Source organism: Mobula birostris, chromosome 1 (assembly GCF_030028105.1).
Source record: "Mobula birostris isolate sMobBir1 chromosome 1, sMobBir1.hap1, whole genome shotgun sequence".
Classification (NCBI taxonomy): Eukaryota; Metazoa; Chordata; class Chondrichthyes; order Myliobatiformes; family Myliobatidae; genus Mobula; species Mobula birostris.
Genome location: NC_092370.1, coordinates 150,776,445 through 150,793,106, shown reverse-complemented (window position 1 = coordinate 150,793,106; position 16,662 = coordinate 150,776,445). Strand labels below are relative to the sequence as shown.

The 16,662-nt window shown below is 41.3% G+C and overlaps 1 protein-coding gene across 4 annotated transcripts in view; it reads left to right on the top strand.

The window, feature by feature from the left end:
* The window catches only part of cdan1 (codanin 1), a 176,309-nt gene that overhangs the window by 39,519 nt on the left and 120,128 nt on the right, over positions 1–16,662 (top strand). For all 4 annotated transcript variants that reach the window (XM_072263937.1, XM_072263928.1, XM_072263957.1 and 1 more), the window contains 3 exons: positions 4,240–4,360; positions 11,546–11,655; positions 13,202–13,291. In XM_072263937.1, the coding sequence (XP_072120038.1) occupies positions 4,240–4,360; positions 11,546–11,655; positions 13,202–13,291 (321 nt within the window). The remainder of the gene's footprint in view (positions 1–4,239; positions 4,361–11,545; positions 11,656–13,201; positions 13,292–16,662) is intronic.

Here is a 16,662-nt window from a genome sequence, read left to right as displayed (position 1 = left end):
TCTCCTGACTTCACAAGTTTCCCTGTCTTTTGCCAGGGTAAATTCAGATGAGAAGTACTCATTGAAGCCCTCACCCATTTCTTGACACTCTGTACATAAGTTGCGCAAAGATTAAGAAGCCCTGCTCTCTTTCCCTTGCTACCCTTTACTGTTTATATGCTTATACAATCTTCCAGCATTTTCTTTTATCTTACTTGTCTGGGATATTTCATAGCCTGTCTTTTTTTTTGCCCTCCTGATTTCTTCAGGTATATTCCTATTTAAGAGACTTGTTTGCTCCCAGTTATCTATACCTATTAGTAATGAACTATACTGAAATTTCAGGCGTTCTGAGTTTTTCAGATTATCTGAGTAATTTGCACTTCTAGCTTTATATGTGTACAACTGCACTGGTCATGATAATGCTTAAATCCAAAGCCAAATTCAATTCCAAACGTACTGAAGGATGAAGTGCACAACAAAATTAATGAGGGATGAGAAATGCTTGCTGGGAACAATACTAGCCATATCTAAAATATAGATGCTAACCCTATGAAGCTTCAGCATAGGAGTACGTATGTGCAAGGCATCAAAACCACCATGCAATGGACATAGCTACTTGATCCCACATTAAATAGATTCTGTCTATCTGCATCAAGCCAGTAATTGTATGAACAATGAAGCAAACAACAGATGCTGAGGCATCCCTGACTTTGATGACGGTGCTCAACATGACAATACTAAAGATGGAGCTGAAGCATTGACAGCCACGTTCAGCCAGAATATGGTGATTCAATGAAAAGCAAACAATGGTAGATGCTGGAAATCTGAAATTAAAACACAAAATTCTTAGTATGCTCGGCAGGTCATGTAGCATCCGTGGAGAGAGAAATAGTTAACTCTTCAGTTTGATAACTTCATTGTGTATAATAGCAATCTCCCGAGATTCTCACCATTGCTGAAGCCAAGTTTAAGTCAATTTGAATCACTTCACATTAAGAAAGAGCTGAGAGCACTGAATGTACAGCAGTGGCTAAGGCATCAGACAACATCCTGATAGTAGTACAAAAGACATGCTCCAGAATTAGCCACATCTCCAACCAAGCGACTCTAGTACAGTTAAAACACTAGCCTGTAACCATTTCACAATAAGCAGGACAAATCTAGTCTGTCTAATTACCACCCAATTAATCCACCCTCAATAAGGCAGTGGTATCACAGGACACCTAACCTCCAATAACCTGTTCATTTCTCAATTTGGGATTTGCCAAGACCACTGCTTCTCAGACCTTATCGCAGCCTAGATCTAATTGTGGACTGTAGGTCTGAATGCTAGAAGTGAGGTGAGAATGACTTCACATCATGGCAGAGAATTTGACAAAGTACACTAAGGATCCTTGGTAAAATCGAATCAATGGGTATTAAGATGAAGGTATTCCATTAGTCGGAGTTGTTCCTTTCACAAAGAAAGGTGCTTGTGGTTGTTGCAGGGTCAGTCAACTGAGCTGCTTGAGTTCCTCCTTCAGTGAGTCTTCATCTTGGCTGTCCCAGTTGATTGAAATTCAACTGGATTACCCATATTAATAATGTGCCTAAAAGAGCAATTCAAAGAGAGAAATGGCAAGTTCCCTTTGGGACATAGTCAGAGGACTGTGCAGGCCAGAGGGTGGCAGGCTCAGGGGAACTATTAGTGCTTTCCCCTCCTCCCCCCCCATCAAAGTCCAGATAGTCTACAGTGTGTGGTTCACCTCCTGTCATTACCAAAGCCTCTGCACCATTCACAGAAACCCAAGTCAAGAGTGTGAGGGAACGCTTTCCATTTGCATGGATGAGTGTAGCTCTGCTTAAGACCCAAGAAGTTCAATGTCACTCAACAAAGCAACATGTCTGATGTCCCATCAGCCATAGGAAACATTCACTCAATCTACCACTATGGCATAGTGGGTGCAATAGATGCCACTGACACAGCCGTTTATCATTGAAATTACTTCCAGAGCACATGCCAGGTCTTGACCTCTGCTGCCCAGAAGGATGAAAACAGCATGTGCATGAGAACACCAATCTGTCATCATCACTAGGTTTTTAAATTGAAACTTTTCTTATGCAGCTGTTATGTTGTGTTGGCTTAAAGGCAACACACACAAAATGCTGCACAAACTCAGCAGGTGAGGCAGCATATATGAAGGGAAATGAACAGTTGACATTTTGGGCCAAGACCTTTCATCAGGTCTGAAAAGAAGAAGGACAAAATCCAAAATAAAAGGGTGTGGGGTAGTGATCAGCATGAGCTGGCAGGTGATAGGTAAATCCAGGTGAGAGGGGGAAGGGAAAAGGACAGGAAAGGGGCAAAATTGGGAATGATGTTCAAAGTAAATTTATTATCAAAGTACAGGTATGTCACTATATGCAACCCTGAGATTCATTTTCTTGCGGTATTGCGGTAATGTAAAAAGAAAAAAAAAGCAATAAATATTGAGAGCATGATGTGAACAGTCTTTGAAAATGAGTCCATAGGTTGTGGGAACAATTCAGTGTTGTGTGAATGAAGTTTATCTTCCCTGGTTCAAGAGCCTGATGGTTGAGGGGCAATGGCTATTAGAACCTGGTGGTGTGGGTACTGAGGATCCTGTACTTCCTTCCTGATGGCAGCAGTGAGAAGAGAATGGTGGGGGTCCTTGATGGATGCTGCTTTCTAGTGAGACCACTCCTTGTAGATGTGCTCAGTGGTGGGAATGGACTAGACTGGACTGTACCCACTATATTTTGTAGGCTTTTCTGTTCAAGGGCATTGGTGTTTTCATACCAGGCTGTAATGTAACCAGATATGAGAAAGTGGGAGATGGTGGATGGAAGAAGCAAAGGGCTGAAGAAGATGGATAGCAGACCGAGGAGGAATAGAGTGTAGTTGGTTGTATCTAGTGCACGAGCAAGCCTTCCTCCACATTTGGCTAATGATGTGTTAGATGAAGCTTGGGAGTAAAGTAGGTTTTCATTTCCAGTTTTGGAAATTAATGTTTTTGGAATTTTCTGATAATATTTCTCCACAAGTTATCAGACACACCTTGCATGAAATGAAACTGCCTAAAACTGAGTTCATTGTCTGTACCCTATTATCAAGTGGACTATACAAAGAGGGAGATTGGCATGCTTGGAGAGTTCTCTTGAAAGGTTATTGATGTGAAACATTAATGCTGTTTTCTTATCCATGAATACTGTTTGATCTGCTGAGTACTTCTGGCATAATCTGTTTTTATTTCTTAGATTGTTAGCTGATGTCATTTGTGAAGCTAGGGGGTGCAGATTTATAGCTAGAGGAAGTATGAACTGAGAACAGCTAGATTTCCTGGTCATATTGCTAACATGAAACCCCCTGGTTTCCTTGGCTGCGTAAGTCTAGGGAAAGCACTCTCTGCTCCCACTAAACTTATGAGACTGAGACGGCGCTCCTGCTCTAAACCACTGTTTGTGTGGATCTGTGTAATTTGCTACCCTGTTACAAATTAGTGCCAGAAATAACAGACAGTACATTAACATATGATTAAAGGAATTATATTTATGAATCTTAACTAAAGGGTTAGTAAAGAAAAACAAAAAAAAAAGGGCCCATGTTAATTGAACAGTCAAATGTGCACAAGTTGGAGCTCATCTTGAACTTCTCTGTCACTCACGCGCTGGTCTCTCAGTCAATGTGAAAGCACGCACCACCTTCCGATCGTCGCTCGCAATCCATCTCGAACAAACGGATCTCCCACCGGGTCATATCCTACGACTGGTTCTCCCCAGCGTCTTCTCTCTTCATGTCCCACTGAACCAAAAAAAAACCCCAAGGCCAACCTTAGTGTTCCTCACCAGAGAAATCTCCCCTCAGCTCTCCCATCCTAATTGGATAGCACTCATTCCTCCTCAGCCCTTATCATCGACAATAACCCAAACAAACTGAAAACAGAACAAACTGCTCTTACAGAACTGCTAAATGAAATACAACATAACAGCAAAAATATGAACCGGGGCATTACACATATAAACATGGTTACATGTGCTGATATTGATGAAGAGCAAGTTAGAGCTTGTGGTGATGGAATCCACAATTGGATAGTCTGCTTATTTAGCTGTTGAGAGTAATTTCATTCATAGTGAAGAACGATTGGTGGCTGTGATCTGTGGTATAAATATTAAGGATGTTTTAAGAAAAACCTGTAAAATGGATACAATAATAACTATGCACCTTGAATTAATTAATTATTATTTTACTTTTGGTAGGATGATTTCCTACTTACATAAAGGTACCATAAGGCTCCTTGGTGAGAATGACCGAATTGGCATGTTCTCTGCGACATTACGTGACCAGCTGAACTGTGCCCATGAGGCTTGTACTGCCCAGGTAAGATAATTCAGCCAGATCTTTATCTTTGTCTTGTTATCTTATGGTAACCTGGATTCATTAATTTAACTGGCTGCTTGTTTGAGTAGATTTCATAGTGACTGGACATGTACCATACTATTACTTATTAATTCTTATTTCCTGCTTCCCAGTATTTGGATTAAGTTTTAACCTTGTACCTGTAGCCCCCCGGCCAGCCTCAGGGTCACTCGGCTTGCTGTCGTCTAGGGAAACAGCCCTCGGCCCCGCCAAACTGGGTAATTAGTTTGTGTGGATGCTGTGTGATGTGCCCCACCCTGCCCAAATAACAAGACAATACACCAGATATGATTAAATGATTTACAGTTTATAGATATTACTGGAACTATATAATTAATAGAGAATAAAATATTAAAGGAAAGTAAAAGGTGCCACACTTATCAAAGTTCAATCTCTTCGTGCACAAACAGTTGGAGCTCAGGACCCTTCTTCTTCACCCTGCGACCCCTCGGATCACCTCGACCGGCCGCCTGGGACCAACAAAGGTGGTCGACCAGACGCTCCACACAAGTCCGTCTCTGTCTCCTCTCCTCGCTGAACTTACAGCACTTAGTTAACGGACTCACAGCACCTGTTCCATCCTCTGTCTCTCTCTCCCGCCTTCTGCCCCAAAACCCCGTGCATACAATATCTTACAGACACACCAAAGCATAACAACTATCCCAATTGGTTCATTCGTTCTCTTATCAATAGATAATCCAAAGCAAACTGCTAGCAGAAGGGCTTTCTCAGCAGTTAACGTAACAAAGAAGCCCTTTCAATTATAACATAACAAAGAAGCCATTTTAATTAGACTACGCAGTGACATAAAAAAAGAAACCCCCTTACATACCTTCCAAGTGAAACTTCAGTAGGAAGAAGTGAAGGTTGGAAAATATAAGTTGCTGCCAATCGGCCATTGCTGAATGGCCATTCATAGCAACTATAAACTACCTGTACACCCTAAATAGAGTTTACTATTTTTTCCTGGCTAGGTTATATCTGTAAGACTTCATCTTCAGTTAGTTAAATATTAGAAGCAAGGTACCAGAGTTGTGAAGATGTGGTAAAGCAAAGAGTAGAAACAAGGTCAGAGAGAAAGGTATCAATATGGGAAACATCAAATCCACTGTGACAGAAAGAAAGAGGTAGCAGTCTAAGAGTAAATTGCTGGACAAGGCTGAAGGTTACAAAAGTAATTAAAGGGTGAAACTAAACGTTCCTAACTTTACAAAGCATTCAAAGCAAAACAGATGAATTGGGAGCATCACTAGAAATAAATGTGATTTGACTGCAGAGTAGATTTCATAGTGACTGGGCAAGTCTTGTACAGTTACTTATTAGCACTGAATATTGAAGGGTTCGTGACATTAAGGAAGGACACAAAGTTAAGATGGAGGAGTGGCTATATTAATAATGGTCAGAGCATTAGAAAAAGAAGACCCAAATAAATTAAGGTGTGGAAGTGTTTTGGATGTAGGCATTCAGGTCTAGAGATCGAGAACGTGACAAGAGATGCAGGTATGATCTCTGGAAAGCTATCTCACAGGCGAAGTGGAGATTCCGAATTAGGCTGGAATCGACGAGGGATGCTTGACAGCTGTGGCAGGGTTTTAATTCATAATCCCTACAAATTTAAATCTTGCAATATAGGGGACAGCAGAGCTTTGCTTCCAGAAGAGCTCAATGCTTTTTATGTTCGCTTTGATCACCAGAACAGGGAGGCGATGTCTCCCGGTGATCCTTTGGTCTCAGTATCTGAAAATGACGTACGGGCTGCCTTCAAGAGAGTGAATCTAAGGAAAGCAACCAGTCTGGATGGAGTACCTGGCTGATTACTGAGACCTGTACTGACCAACTGGCTTGTGTATTCATGGATATCTTCAATCTTTAGCTCTCGTAGTGTGTGGTACCCACTGCTTCAAGTTGGCTTTAATCATACTGGTGCCCAAGAAGAGTGTGGTTATCTGTCTCAATGACTATCACCCAGTGGTATATACATCCATAGTGATGAAGTGTTTTGAGAGGCTGGTATTGAAGCATATCAACTCCTGTCTGACGACTTGGATCTGCTCCAATTCACCCAACGGAACAACAGGTCCACAGCAGATGCTATCTCATTAGCTCTTCACACAGCTCTGGAACATCTGGATAGCAATGCTGCATACATCAGGCTGCTCCTTATTGATTACAGCTCAGCATTTAACACCAATATTCCCTCAAAGCTAATCAGTAAACTTTAAGACTTGGGCCTCAATACCCCCGGTGCAATTGAATCCTGGATTTCCTCAGATGTAGACCCCAGTCAGTTTGGATTGGCAAAAACATCTCCACAATCACCATCAGCAAAGGAGCACCACAGGGATGTGTGCTTAGCCCCCTGCTCTACTCACGTTACACCTATGTGTGGCTAAGTACAGCTCTAACACCACATACAAATTTGCTGATGACACCGGTGTTGTGGATTGTATCAAAGGTGGTGATGAATCAGCATACATGAGGGTTATTGAAATATTGTCTGAGTGATGTAATAACCTTTCATTCAATGTTAGCAAGACCAAGAGCTGATTGTAGATTTCAGGAGAAGGAAACCAGAGGTCCATGAGCTAGTACTCATTGGAGGATCAGGAGTGGAGGGGGTAAGTAACTTTAAATTCCTGGGTGTCACTATCTCAGGTGACCTATCCTGGACCCATCATATGAGTATAAATGCAAAGAAATCACGACAGCACCTCTACTTCCTCAGGAGTCCGCAGAGATTCGGCATGTCATCAAAATCCTTGGCAGACTTCTATAGAAGTGTGGCAGATACTGTGCTGACTGACTGCATTATGGCCTGGTATGGGTACACTACTGCCTTTGAGTACAAAATTCTACAAAAGGTAGTGGATTTGGCCCAGTACATCACGAGTAAAACCCTCCCAATCACTGAGCACATCTACATGAAACATTACTGTAGAAAAGCAGCATATATCACCACAGATCCCCACCACCCAGGCCATGCTCTTTTCTCACTGCTGCTGAGGTACAAGTACCTCAGGATTCACACCACCAGGTTCGAGAACAGTTACTCCCCCTCAACCATCAGGTTCTTGAACAAAAGGGGATACCTACACTCATTCTACTTCTGGCGTTCCCACAGATGATGGTCTCACTTTAAGGACTCTTTATCTTGTTACTTCATGCTCATTATTTACTGCTGTTTATTTATAGTTGCAAGAAAAAGTTAATGAACCTTTTGCAATTACTTGATTTTCTGCTTTAATTACTCATAGAATATGGTCTGATCTTCATCTAAGTCACAATAATAGACAAACACGAATCTACCTAAACTAATAACACACAAATAATTGTACTTCTCATGTTGTTATTGAACACATTGTTTAATCATTCACAGTCTAGGCTGGAAAAAGTATGTGAACCCTTGTATTTAATATTTAATAACTGAAAGAACCTCCTTTAGCAGCAATTACCTCCACCAATTTCCTGTAGTTGCAGATCAGACTTGCCCAATGGCAAGGAGGAATTTTGGACCATTCCTCCATACAAAAATGTTTCAGTTCATCAATATTTCTGGGATACCTTGCATGGGCAACCCTCTTCAGGTCATGCCACAGCAACTCAATTGGGTTAAGTTCTAGACTCTGACTTGGCCATTCCAAAACATGAATTTTCTTCTTTTTAAACCATTTTGTTGACTTACTCTTGTGTTTCGGATCATTGTCTTGTTGTATCATCAAATTTCTATTAAGCTTCAGGTGATGATACCCTAATATTCTCCTGTGAAATGTCTTGATAAAATTTTGAATTCGTTGTTCCCTCAACAATTTTAGCTGTCCAAGCCCTGAGACAGCGAAACAGCCTGAAACCATGATGCTACTTCTGCCATTCTTCACAGTTGGGATGAAGTTTTGGTGCTGATGTGCAGTGCCCTTTTTCCTTTAAACATAGCTGTGTGCATTTCTGCTGAAAAGCTCAACTTTTGTCTTATCTGTCTGTAGAAGTGTTTGTCCTGGATTGTCCCAGAAGTGTTATGAAACATTTAGGCGGTCTTCTGCAAGCTTCAGACATGCAGCAATGTTTTTTTCTTGGAAAGCAGTGATTTCCTCTGTGGTGTCCTTCCATGCACACCATTCTTGTTTAGTGTTTTTCTCGTAGTGGACACATGAACAGAGACTTAAGGAGCTCAAGAGATTTCTGCAAGTCTTTTACCGTTACCCTTGGGTTCTTTTTCACCTTCAAAATTGCATGTTGTGCTCTTGGTGTCATCTTTGCAGGGAGAGTAGCAACAGTACTGAATTTTCTCTATTTGTAGATCATTTCTTTTACTGTGGATTGTTGAACACTCAGGTCATTAGAAATGCTTTTGTAGCCTTTTCCAGCTTCATGAATATCTAGGAACCTCTGAAATTATTCTAAGGTCCTCTGCAAATTGTTTTGATTGAGGCATGGTGCTCATAAACAGATCTTTCTTGAGAAGAGCAGGCTCTGTCAGTAACATGACTTTTTTATAGTGCACCTCTACAACCCACACCTCCAATCTCATCTCATTGATTGGAACACCTAACTCCAAATAGCTTTGTAGAAGGCGTTACCCCGAGGATCACCTACTTCTTTGAATCTAGACTGTGGTTGTTTAAATTATATACTCAGTATTGACGAGAAGAAATAGAATTGTTTGTGTGTTATTATTTTAGGCAGATTGTGTTTGTCTATTATTGTGACTTTGATGAACATGGTACCACATTTTATGAATAATTAATGCAGAAAACCACATAATTGAAAAGGATTCACAAACTTTTTTTTGCAGCTGTATATTTGCATTTGCACAGTTTGTTGCTCATTGCTCCTGCTTAGTTATTGTTCCATAGATTTGCTAAGTGTGCCCACAGAAAAAGAAACTCAGGGTTGTATGTTGTGACATGTATGTACTCTCATAATAAATTTTACTTTGACTTTGTATCTGCCTGGTCCCATCCACCTGCACCTGGAGTATAGCCCTCCGTAAGCCTGTCATCCATGTACCTATCCATACTTACGGAGATTTTAGAACACTGCAGCACAGAAACAGGCCACTTGTGTTGCTGCAGTCTATGAGAAATATACCTTGTTGCAAATGTACACAATTCTACATACCTCACCGTATGAAGAGGACTGTCAAATGATTTTATATGGTTGCCCTTTTTATTTAAGAAATCTGGCTTGTTGCAAAAGTACATAATTTTACGTGCTGCCTGCCCCAGCTGGAAGGGAGAGAGAGGTATAATTAGGAATGTGGATAGAGAGCGAAATAGAAGGAAGCTGAAACTCAAACAATCTCCTTAACTATGACTTTTCAGCCTCCTTGTCTCTTCTAGTATTGCATATGACACAAAAATTGTGAATTATGGATAGTGGAGAAGCTTGTTAAAGAATGCAGGCTTGTCAAAGCTTGCCTCACTGTTCATTGTGATCAGAGCTGTTCATTGCTGGTTGTAACTCCTCTTCTGACAGTTCTCCACAATTCTGAAATCCTCTGGTTATTTTTTTGGAAACTAGAGTCAAAGAGTAATCCAGCCCTTTAGGAGAATTGGTCCATGACAACCACAGCATCCTCCATCCCAATTGCTGAATTTGGCAGATAACCCTCCAAACCCTTCCCTTCCATGTACCTGTCCAAATGCCTCTTAAGTGTTATATTTGTACCCTCCACTGCTTCCTCTGACAGTTCATTCCAGGTACTCTACTCTCGGTGAAGAAGTTATCTGTCAGATCTCTTTTAAATTTCTCCCCTCTTATCTTGCATTTGTGCAATCTAGTTTTGGAACCCCCCCCCCCCCAACTCTGAGGAGCAGGCTGACCTTATCCACACCTCTCAGAATTCTGTAAACTTCTGAAGTCACCCCTCATTCTCCTATGCTCCAGGGATTAAAGATCCAATGTGGCCAGCCTCTCCCTATAGCTCAGGCACTCCAGTCTAGGCAACATCCACATAAATTTCTTCTGCACCCACTCTAGATTGACAATGTCTTTCCTATAACATGGTGACCAAAACTGTACACAGTACTACAGGTGTGGCCTCATCAATGATTTGCATTACAGCAATATAGTGTCTGTAATCCTAAACTTGATATACTGACTAATGAAGGCCAGCATGCTAAATGCCTTCTTCACCACCTTGTTTACTTGCACAGCAGCTTTCACTGAGCTGCGCACTTGGTCTCCCAGATCCCTTTGAGTCCTGCCATTCACACTATCAGTCCTACTCTGGTTTGACTGTCCAAGTTATGTTGCCTCACACTTATTTAATTGAAATCCACCCATCTCCCTATCTAATCAAGATATCTGTAATTCATTGTAACCTGGTTCCTATCAACAAGAATCCCTAAATTAATATTGTCGGCAAACTTGGTAATTGATCTATCTACAAGGTGTACATTCATATTCAAACTATTTACATAAATAATGAATAAGAAGTCCCAACATTGATTCCTGGGGCACACTGCCAGTCACAAGGTGAATCGACCTTCAAATTTATTATCAAGCCAATTCTGAATCCACTTCTCTAGGCCCCCCCTTGAATTCCATGTGATCTGACCTTTCATATCAGCCTGCCATGTGGAACCTTGTTCGTATACTAAAGTCTAGATAGTCAGCATCCACTGCCCTACTTTCATCTGTTGCCGTAGTTGCCTTTAGAAAAACTAAAAGATTTGTATTATATGGCCTCTCATGCACAAATCAATGCTGATTATTCCTGATTAGGCTTTGACTGTAGATCTTGTCCCTCAGAAATCTGTCCAATAACTTCCCTACAACTAAAGTCATGCTAACTGGTCTGTAGGTCTCGCTTGTCCTTGCTACCCTTCTTGAACAATGGTACAACATTGGCCACCTTCCAGTCTTCTGGAACTTTGCCATTGTCCAACAGTGCAGCAGATAGCTTTAAGAGGGCCTCTGCGATTTAACATAGAAACTTTTCTACATAGAAGTCACATAGAAACTTGTTAAAATGCCATGTGATAAATGTTTAAAAAAGCTGGCATGTTACTTCAGTGTCACTATATCTCACGCTACGGGCAATTAAACTGCCTAATGATTTGTGTCTATATTTCAGATGCCTGTATATGACAATGTTCAATTGAGTATAATCATATCATTTTAATGTTAGCTACTTCTTGTTTTTAGGTTTCACTTGTGGTACCTTCAGTCATACCATCTGTTCCATTTGAGCCTGAAACTGACAATCGATCTAATTTTACCAGTGACAGGGCCTTTCAAAATTTTAAGAAGCAAAGGTACAGAGATTGTTTTCTTGTATAAATATAATGTAAACATCAGATCATGATTTCAAAGCAGAAGATGCTGATAACACTGAGAACATCAGGCAACGTTCGTGGAAGGAGAAACAATTAATGACTCCTGTCTGAGATTTGTCAGAACTGGCAAGTTAATTTTTAGTTGCAGAGAGATTGGGGAGGAATGGATGTGACAAAGGAATCATCACAGAGAAGGTCAGGACTTGGTTGTCTTGGGGATGATAAATGCAGAGGTCATTCAGTCGATAGAATATTGGATATGGATAGAGTGTGAGAATATAAACAAAAGCATGTTGAAATTGTAGGACTGGGATATTGCACCAGGTCAGGGTTTTGGTTATGATGATAGAATTCTGAACCAATCTCACAGATGCATGTATTATAGCAAAAATGGCCAGTTCTGATACAGAGAGCAAGTTCTCTAGTGATGTGGAGTTCAATTTGAGTCCAAAAGCTGTATGCCCAGTTGGAAGATGATGTCCTTTTCTTTAAGCTTGAGCCTCTCTGTTATATTGCAAAAGGTCAGAGAGAGAGGAACAGAGAATTAATGGAGGATTTCCAGCATCTGCAGATTTTCTCTCGTTTTTGTTGAAGAACTAGTATCAGGCAACAGCTGAAGCTTATGATTATTCCTGCAGACTGAACACAGGTCCTCCACAAAATGTTAAGACCAAATGAAATTCACTAGACAAAAGTTCAAGTGAATCATTTCTTCATCTGGAAAGGCTGTTTGGGTCCCTGCCTTGTAGGAAGGGAAGAGGTGAAAGGAAAGGTATTACTGTATCTATACTTGCAAAGGGAAGAGTCATAGGTCAGGGAATGTTTGGTAAGGATAGAAGAGCAGACCAGGAAGTCACAAAGAAAAGATTCCCTTCAAAATACCAATGGAGGTAGAAAAAGGTGATGGAATCTGACAGAGATTGTGAAGGATGATCTGTTGAAGGTGTACACTGATGGGATGGAAGGTGAGAATCTTGTGAACTCTTCTTCCTGGTTTCGGATGGTTCTAGGAGGTGAAGGGTGTGAGAACAGAAATGTAGGAAGTAGATGTGGTCGAAGGCTTTGTCCACTATGCTAAAAGAGAAACCTTGGTTTTTCAAGAAGAAAGCCATTTCAGAGACGCCTGGGTTGGTTGAAATGCACCATATGAACCTCTTTCCACTACTTCTTTTTAACAGAACTTTCATTTATCTCTTTGTGTCCGTAATCAGATTCACACCAAATACATTTGTGCTGTTTGCTAATTTATGATTGTGACTTTAACATCTGTCCTGCTCTGCTTAGATTAAAGTAGGTTTTCTTGAATTCCATAATCAATTACTATAATATATTTTTGAGTATTGTTTTAGTCTCCATCCTGCACTGTCAATCCCCTTAGTCTTACAAAGTTAAATCTTTGTAATTATCTTGAAATGTGTTTCTTAATGTAAATCTATTTGTAGATGATCAAATTTACTCTCTGTCAAAGAATGTGCAAAAGGTACGTTTTAAGATTGAAGAACATCATTCATTGATTATCTTCCAGAGACATCTTTTATGAGCTGCTGCGTGAATGGGAAGATAAGCACTCAAATCCTGGTTGGGAGTTTGAGAGAGCAATGGGTCTTCGAATCAGGTATCACCATCCCAGAATTAGAGAAAATGTATACTGCAGAAGTTTAATGGACTTAGCGTGCTCTTGCCAGTCTAAAGAGAGCCACCCAGTCTGATCCCTACTTCGAACGCTGGTTTCTTGAACCCACAGGTCACAGCTCTTCAAGTTCGCATCCAAGTTTTATTGATCTATGTTTCTGCTTCCACCACCCTCTCACACATATGTTTTAAACGTCTGCCATGCACTGGGGAAAATAATTTTCCTCACCTCAAATTCCAGTTGAAATCTAATGGTTAAAACTTTAAATCTAATGGTTTCTGACCTTTCTGTGAAAGGAAATCAGTCCTTCCTGTTTACTCCTCCTCAGTCTGTTATCATTTTATACACCCCAATTGTGTCTGCCTGCACTCCTTTGTTCTATTGAAATTAATGCCAACTTCTGCAATATTTCCTCTTAGATGCAATTTTCCAATCCTGGAACCATTCTCATAAGTTTCCCTTGTGCCCTCCCTTGTGAGGTCACATCTTTGTATCGTTAGTTGTATTTTAGAGATATATCATGGTAACAAGCCCTTCTGGCCCAACGAGTCCACGCTGCCCGATTATACAATGTGACCAACTAATCTACGAACCTTTACTTTTTGGAATGTGGGAGGAAACAGGTGCACCTGGAGGAAACACAGTCACGGGGAGGATATACAAACTCCTTAAAGACAGTGGCAGAATTGGTGCTATAATACTGTTATGTTAACCTCTACACAACTGTTGTGACCTAGTACTAAAGATGATACTCAATCTAAGTCCTAACTGGGTTTACTGATGCTGGTAGAATATTCTTGATCTTTTATTCAGCTCCTCAGTTTATGAAGAAAGATTTTCTTTTTGATCCCAACTTTTAAGGATCCACGAATGTTTACTCAACTGACTCTTGGTTCTTCTACACCACCTAATGTCCTTCAATTTATTGTGTATTCCCTTGTTTTGTTGATCCTTCTCAAGTGTCTTATCCTAGTTCTCTGGAATGGATTCCATTTTCTTTTTTTTGTCTAACTTATTAAGCAAACTATTTCTCCTGCAATCTAAGCTGAACTCCTCACTGCCAACCATACAGCCAAATTTTGTTTCATCATCACTGTGCTTCCAATAATGTAATTATTAACATGTATAGTTGCGACACAACAGTTTGGCAATGCTAATTCTCACTGATCTATGGGATTAAACTAAGGTGTTTGTTGTGGAATAAAACTGAAGGTTGTTAGGCTCCCTGTTTAAAATGTTCCAAATCTGTATCTGAAATAATTATTATGGTCTGGTCATGTGATTATCCCTTTCCAACACTCCCCCCCCCCCCCCCCACCCTCCCCTCAGACCAACAGTAGAATTTCCTGGTCCTTCCAGGCCAGGGAGAGGCAGATTTAAACCCTCAGTCTGGCTTTACTGGAGTGGTGTGGAGATTGAATTTGACAGAAAATTAAAGACAAAGTGTGTCATGGAGAAAGCCTCTGTATATTGGTAAATTTTTGTACATGTTTTCATTTTTTTTTGTAAATACATATTTTCTTCACAACTTTTGGGCAGCTTTTGCATTTTTTTCAGCTGGCACCATATAAAACCCTTTGTACTAAGGAGCTATTCTGGTTAACCATCTGTTTTTTTTCAACTGGTGACCCTCGTCAGGCATGCTTACCCACACCTGATAGCGAGGTGTGACAATAGTACTGTGTAAAAGTCTTACTATATTTGTATAGCGAGTTTGTGGGAACAAATAATCTTGGGAATGGCGAAAATGGAGTACCGCTGGTGTGGTGTGGGACAGGTGGCGGAGAAGGACTGGAGGGGTTGTGGGGGGGGGGGGCACGTATGCAGACACCAGGCAAGGTCATTTGATTCCAAACAACTGGTTTATTGATCATTACAGAATGTCTCTCTGGTGCTTCCTCTTACGCCCCTCTCCCTTCCCTTTTTCCCAAGCATGATTCCCCTCTCACTGCCCCCGTCCCACTCCTCAGTCCACAATGCAAACCCATATCAGAATCTGGTTTATCGTCACTCACATACTGTATGTCATGAAATTTGTTTTTTGCGGGAGCAGTACAATATGCAATACATAAAATTACTGCAGTACTGTGCAAAAGTCTTGGGCACTCTAGCTCTACATTTGTGCCTAAGACTTTTGCACAGTACTGTATAACAAAAAGCAAGGAACTGACAGAGTCAGTTACAAAAGCATTCTTCAGATTCCATCCCTTGCTGGCTGCCACTGAGACAATTTTGAGTCTCATTTGCAAGTGTCTTTGAATAGTGTGTGATTTTACTTTCTTTTAGTCTGCCTGCCCTACAAGACTTTGTCAAAGGTCTTGGGGAAAAATCCAAGTGGATAATATCGGCTGTTCTAGTTGACCCTCCTTGTTACTGGTTTGAAAAAAAAGCCAGTTTTTGGTCAGTAATTTCTGTATTGCAGCCTGTGCCATGTGCCAATGAGGGTAGAAACAGGATGATTTTACAGATTAATGTGTGGCTGTGAAGCTGGTGTAGAGGGTAGGGCTTCAGGTTCTTGGATCAATGAGATCTCTTCTGGGGAAGGTATGAACTGCACAAAGGTGATGGATTGCACCTGAACCCGAGGGGGACCAATGTTCTTGCGGGCAGGTTTGTTAGAGCTGTTGGGGAGAGTTTTCACTAATTTGCAGGGGTGTGGGAACTGGAGTGAAGGGACTTAGGATAGTATGAATGGTAAAAAAAAGCAAAGCATGCAGTTGGACTTTCAGGAAGGGCAGGCAGCTGATAGGACAAAATTGCATCCAACAGGGTCAGAAAACTGGGTCACTGTCAAGAGAGGGAAGGGAAATGCCCGGATAGTGGAGAGTACACCTGTGGCTGTCCCCCTCAGCAACAAATATCTTGTTTTGGATGCTATTGAGGTGGATGACCTGACAGAGGACGCCCACGGTGACCGGGTCTCTGGCACTGAGCCTGGCGCTGTTGTGCAGGAGAGAAGGAGGGAGAAGAGGAATGCAGTAGTCATAGGGGATTCCATAGTCAGGGGAATGGACAGGAGATTCTGTGAGCCTGATCGAGATACCCACATGGTGTGTTGCCTCCCAGGTGCCAGGGTACGGGATGTCTTGGATCGGGTCCTGAATATTCTGAAGGGGGAGAGTGAGCAGCCAGTGGCCTTGGTACATGTTGGTACCAATGACATAGATAGGACAAAGGAGGAGGTCCTGAAGAGAAATTTCTGGGAGTTAGGAAGGAAGCTGAGAAGCAGGACCTCCAGGGTAGTAATCTCGGGATTGCTACCTGTGTCACGTGCTAGCGAGGGCAAGAATAGTAGGATCAGGCAGATGAATGAGTGGCTGAGAGACTGGTGCAGGGGGCAGGGCTTCAGATTC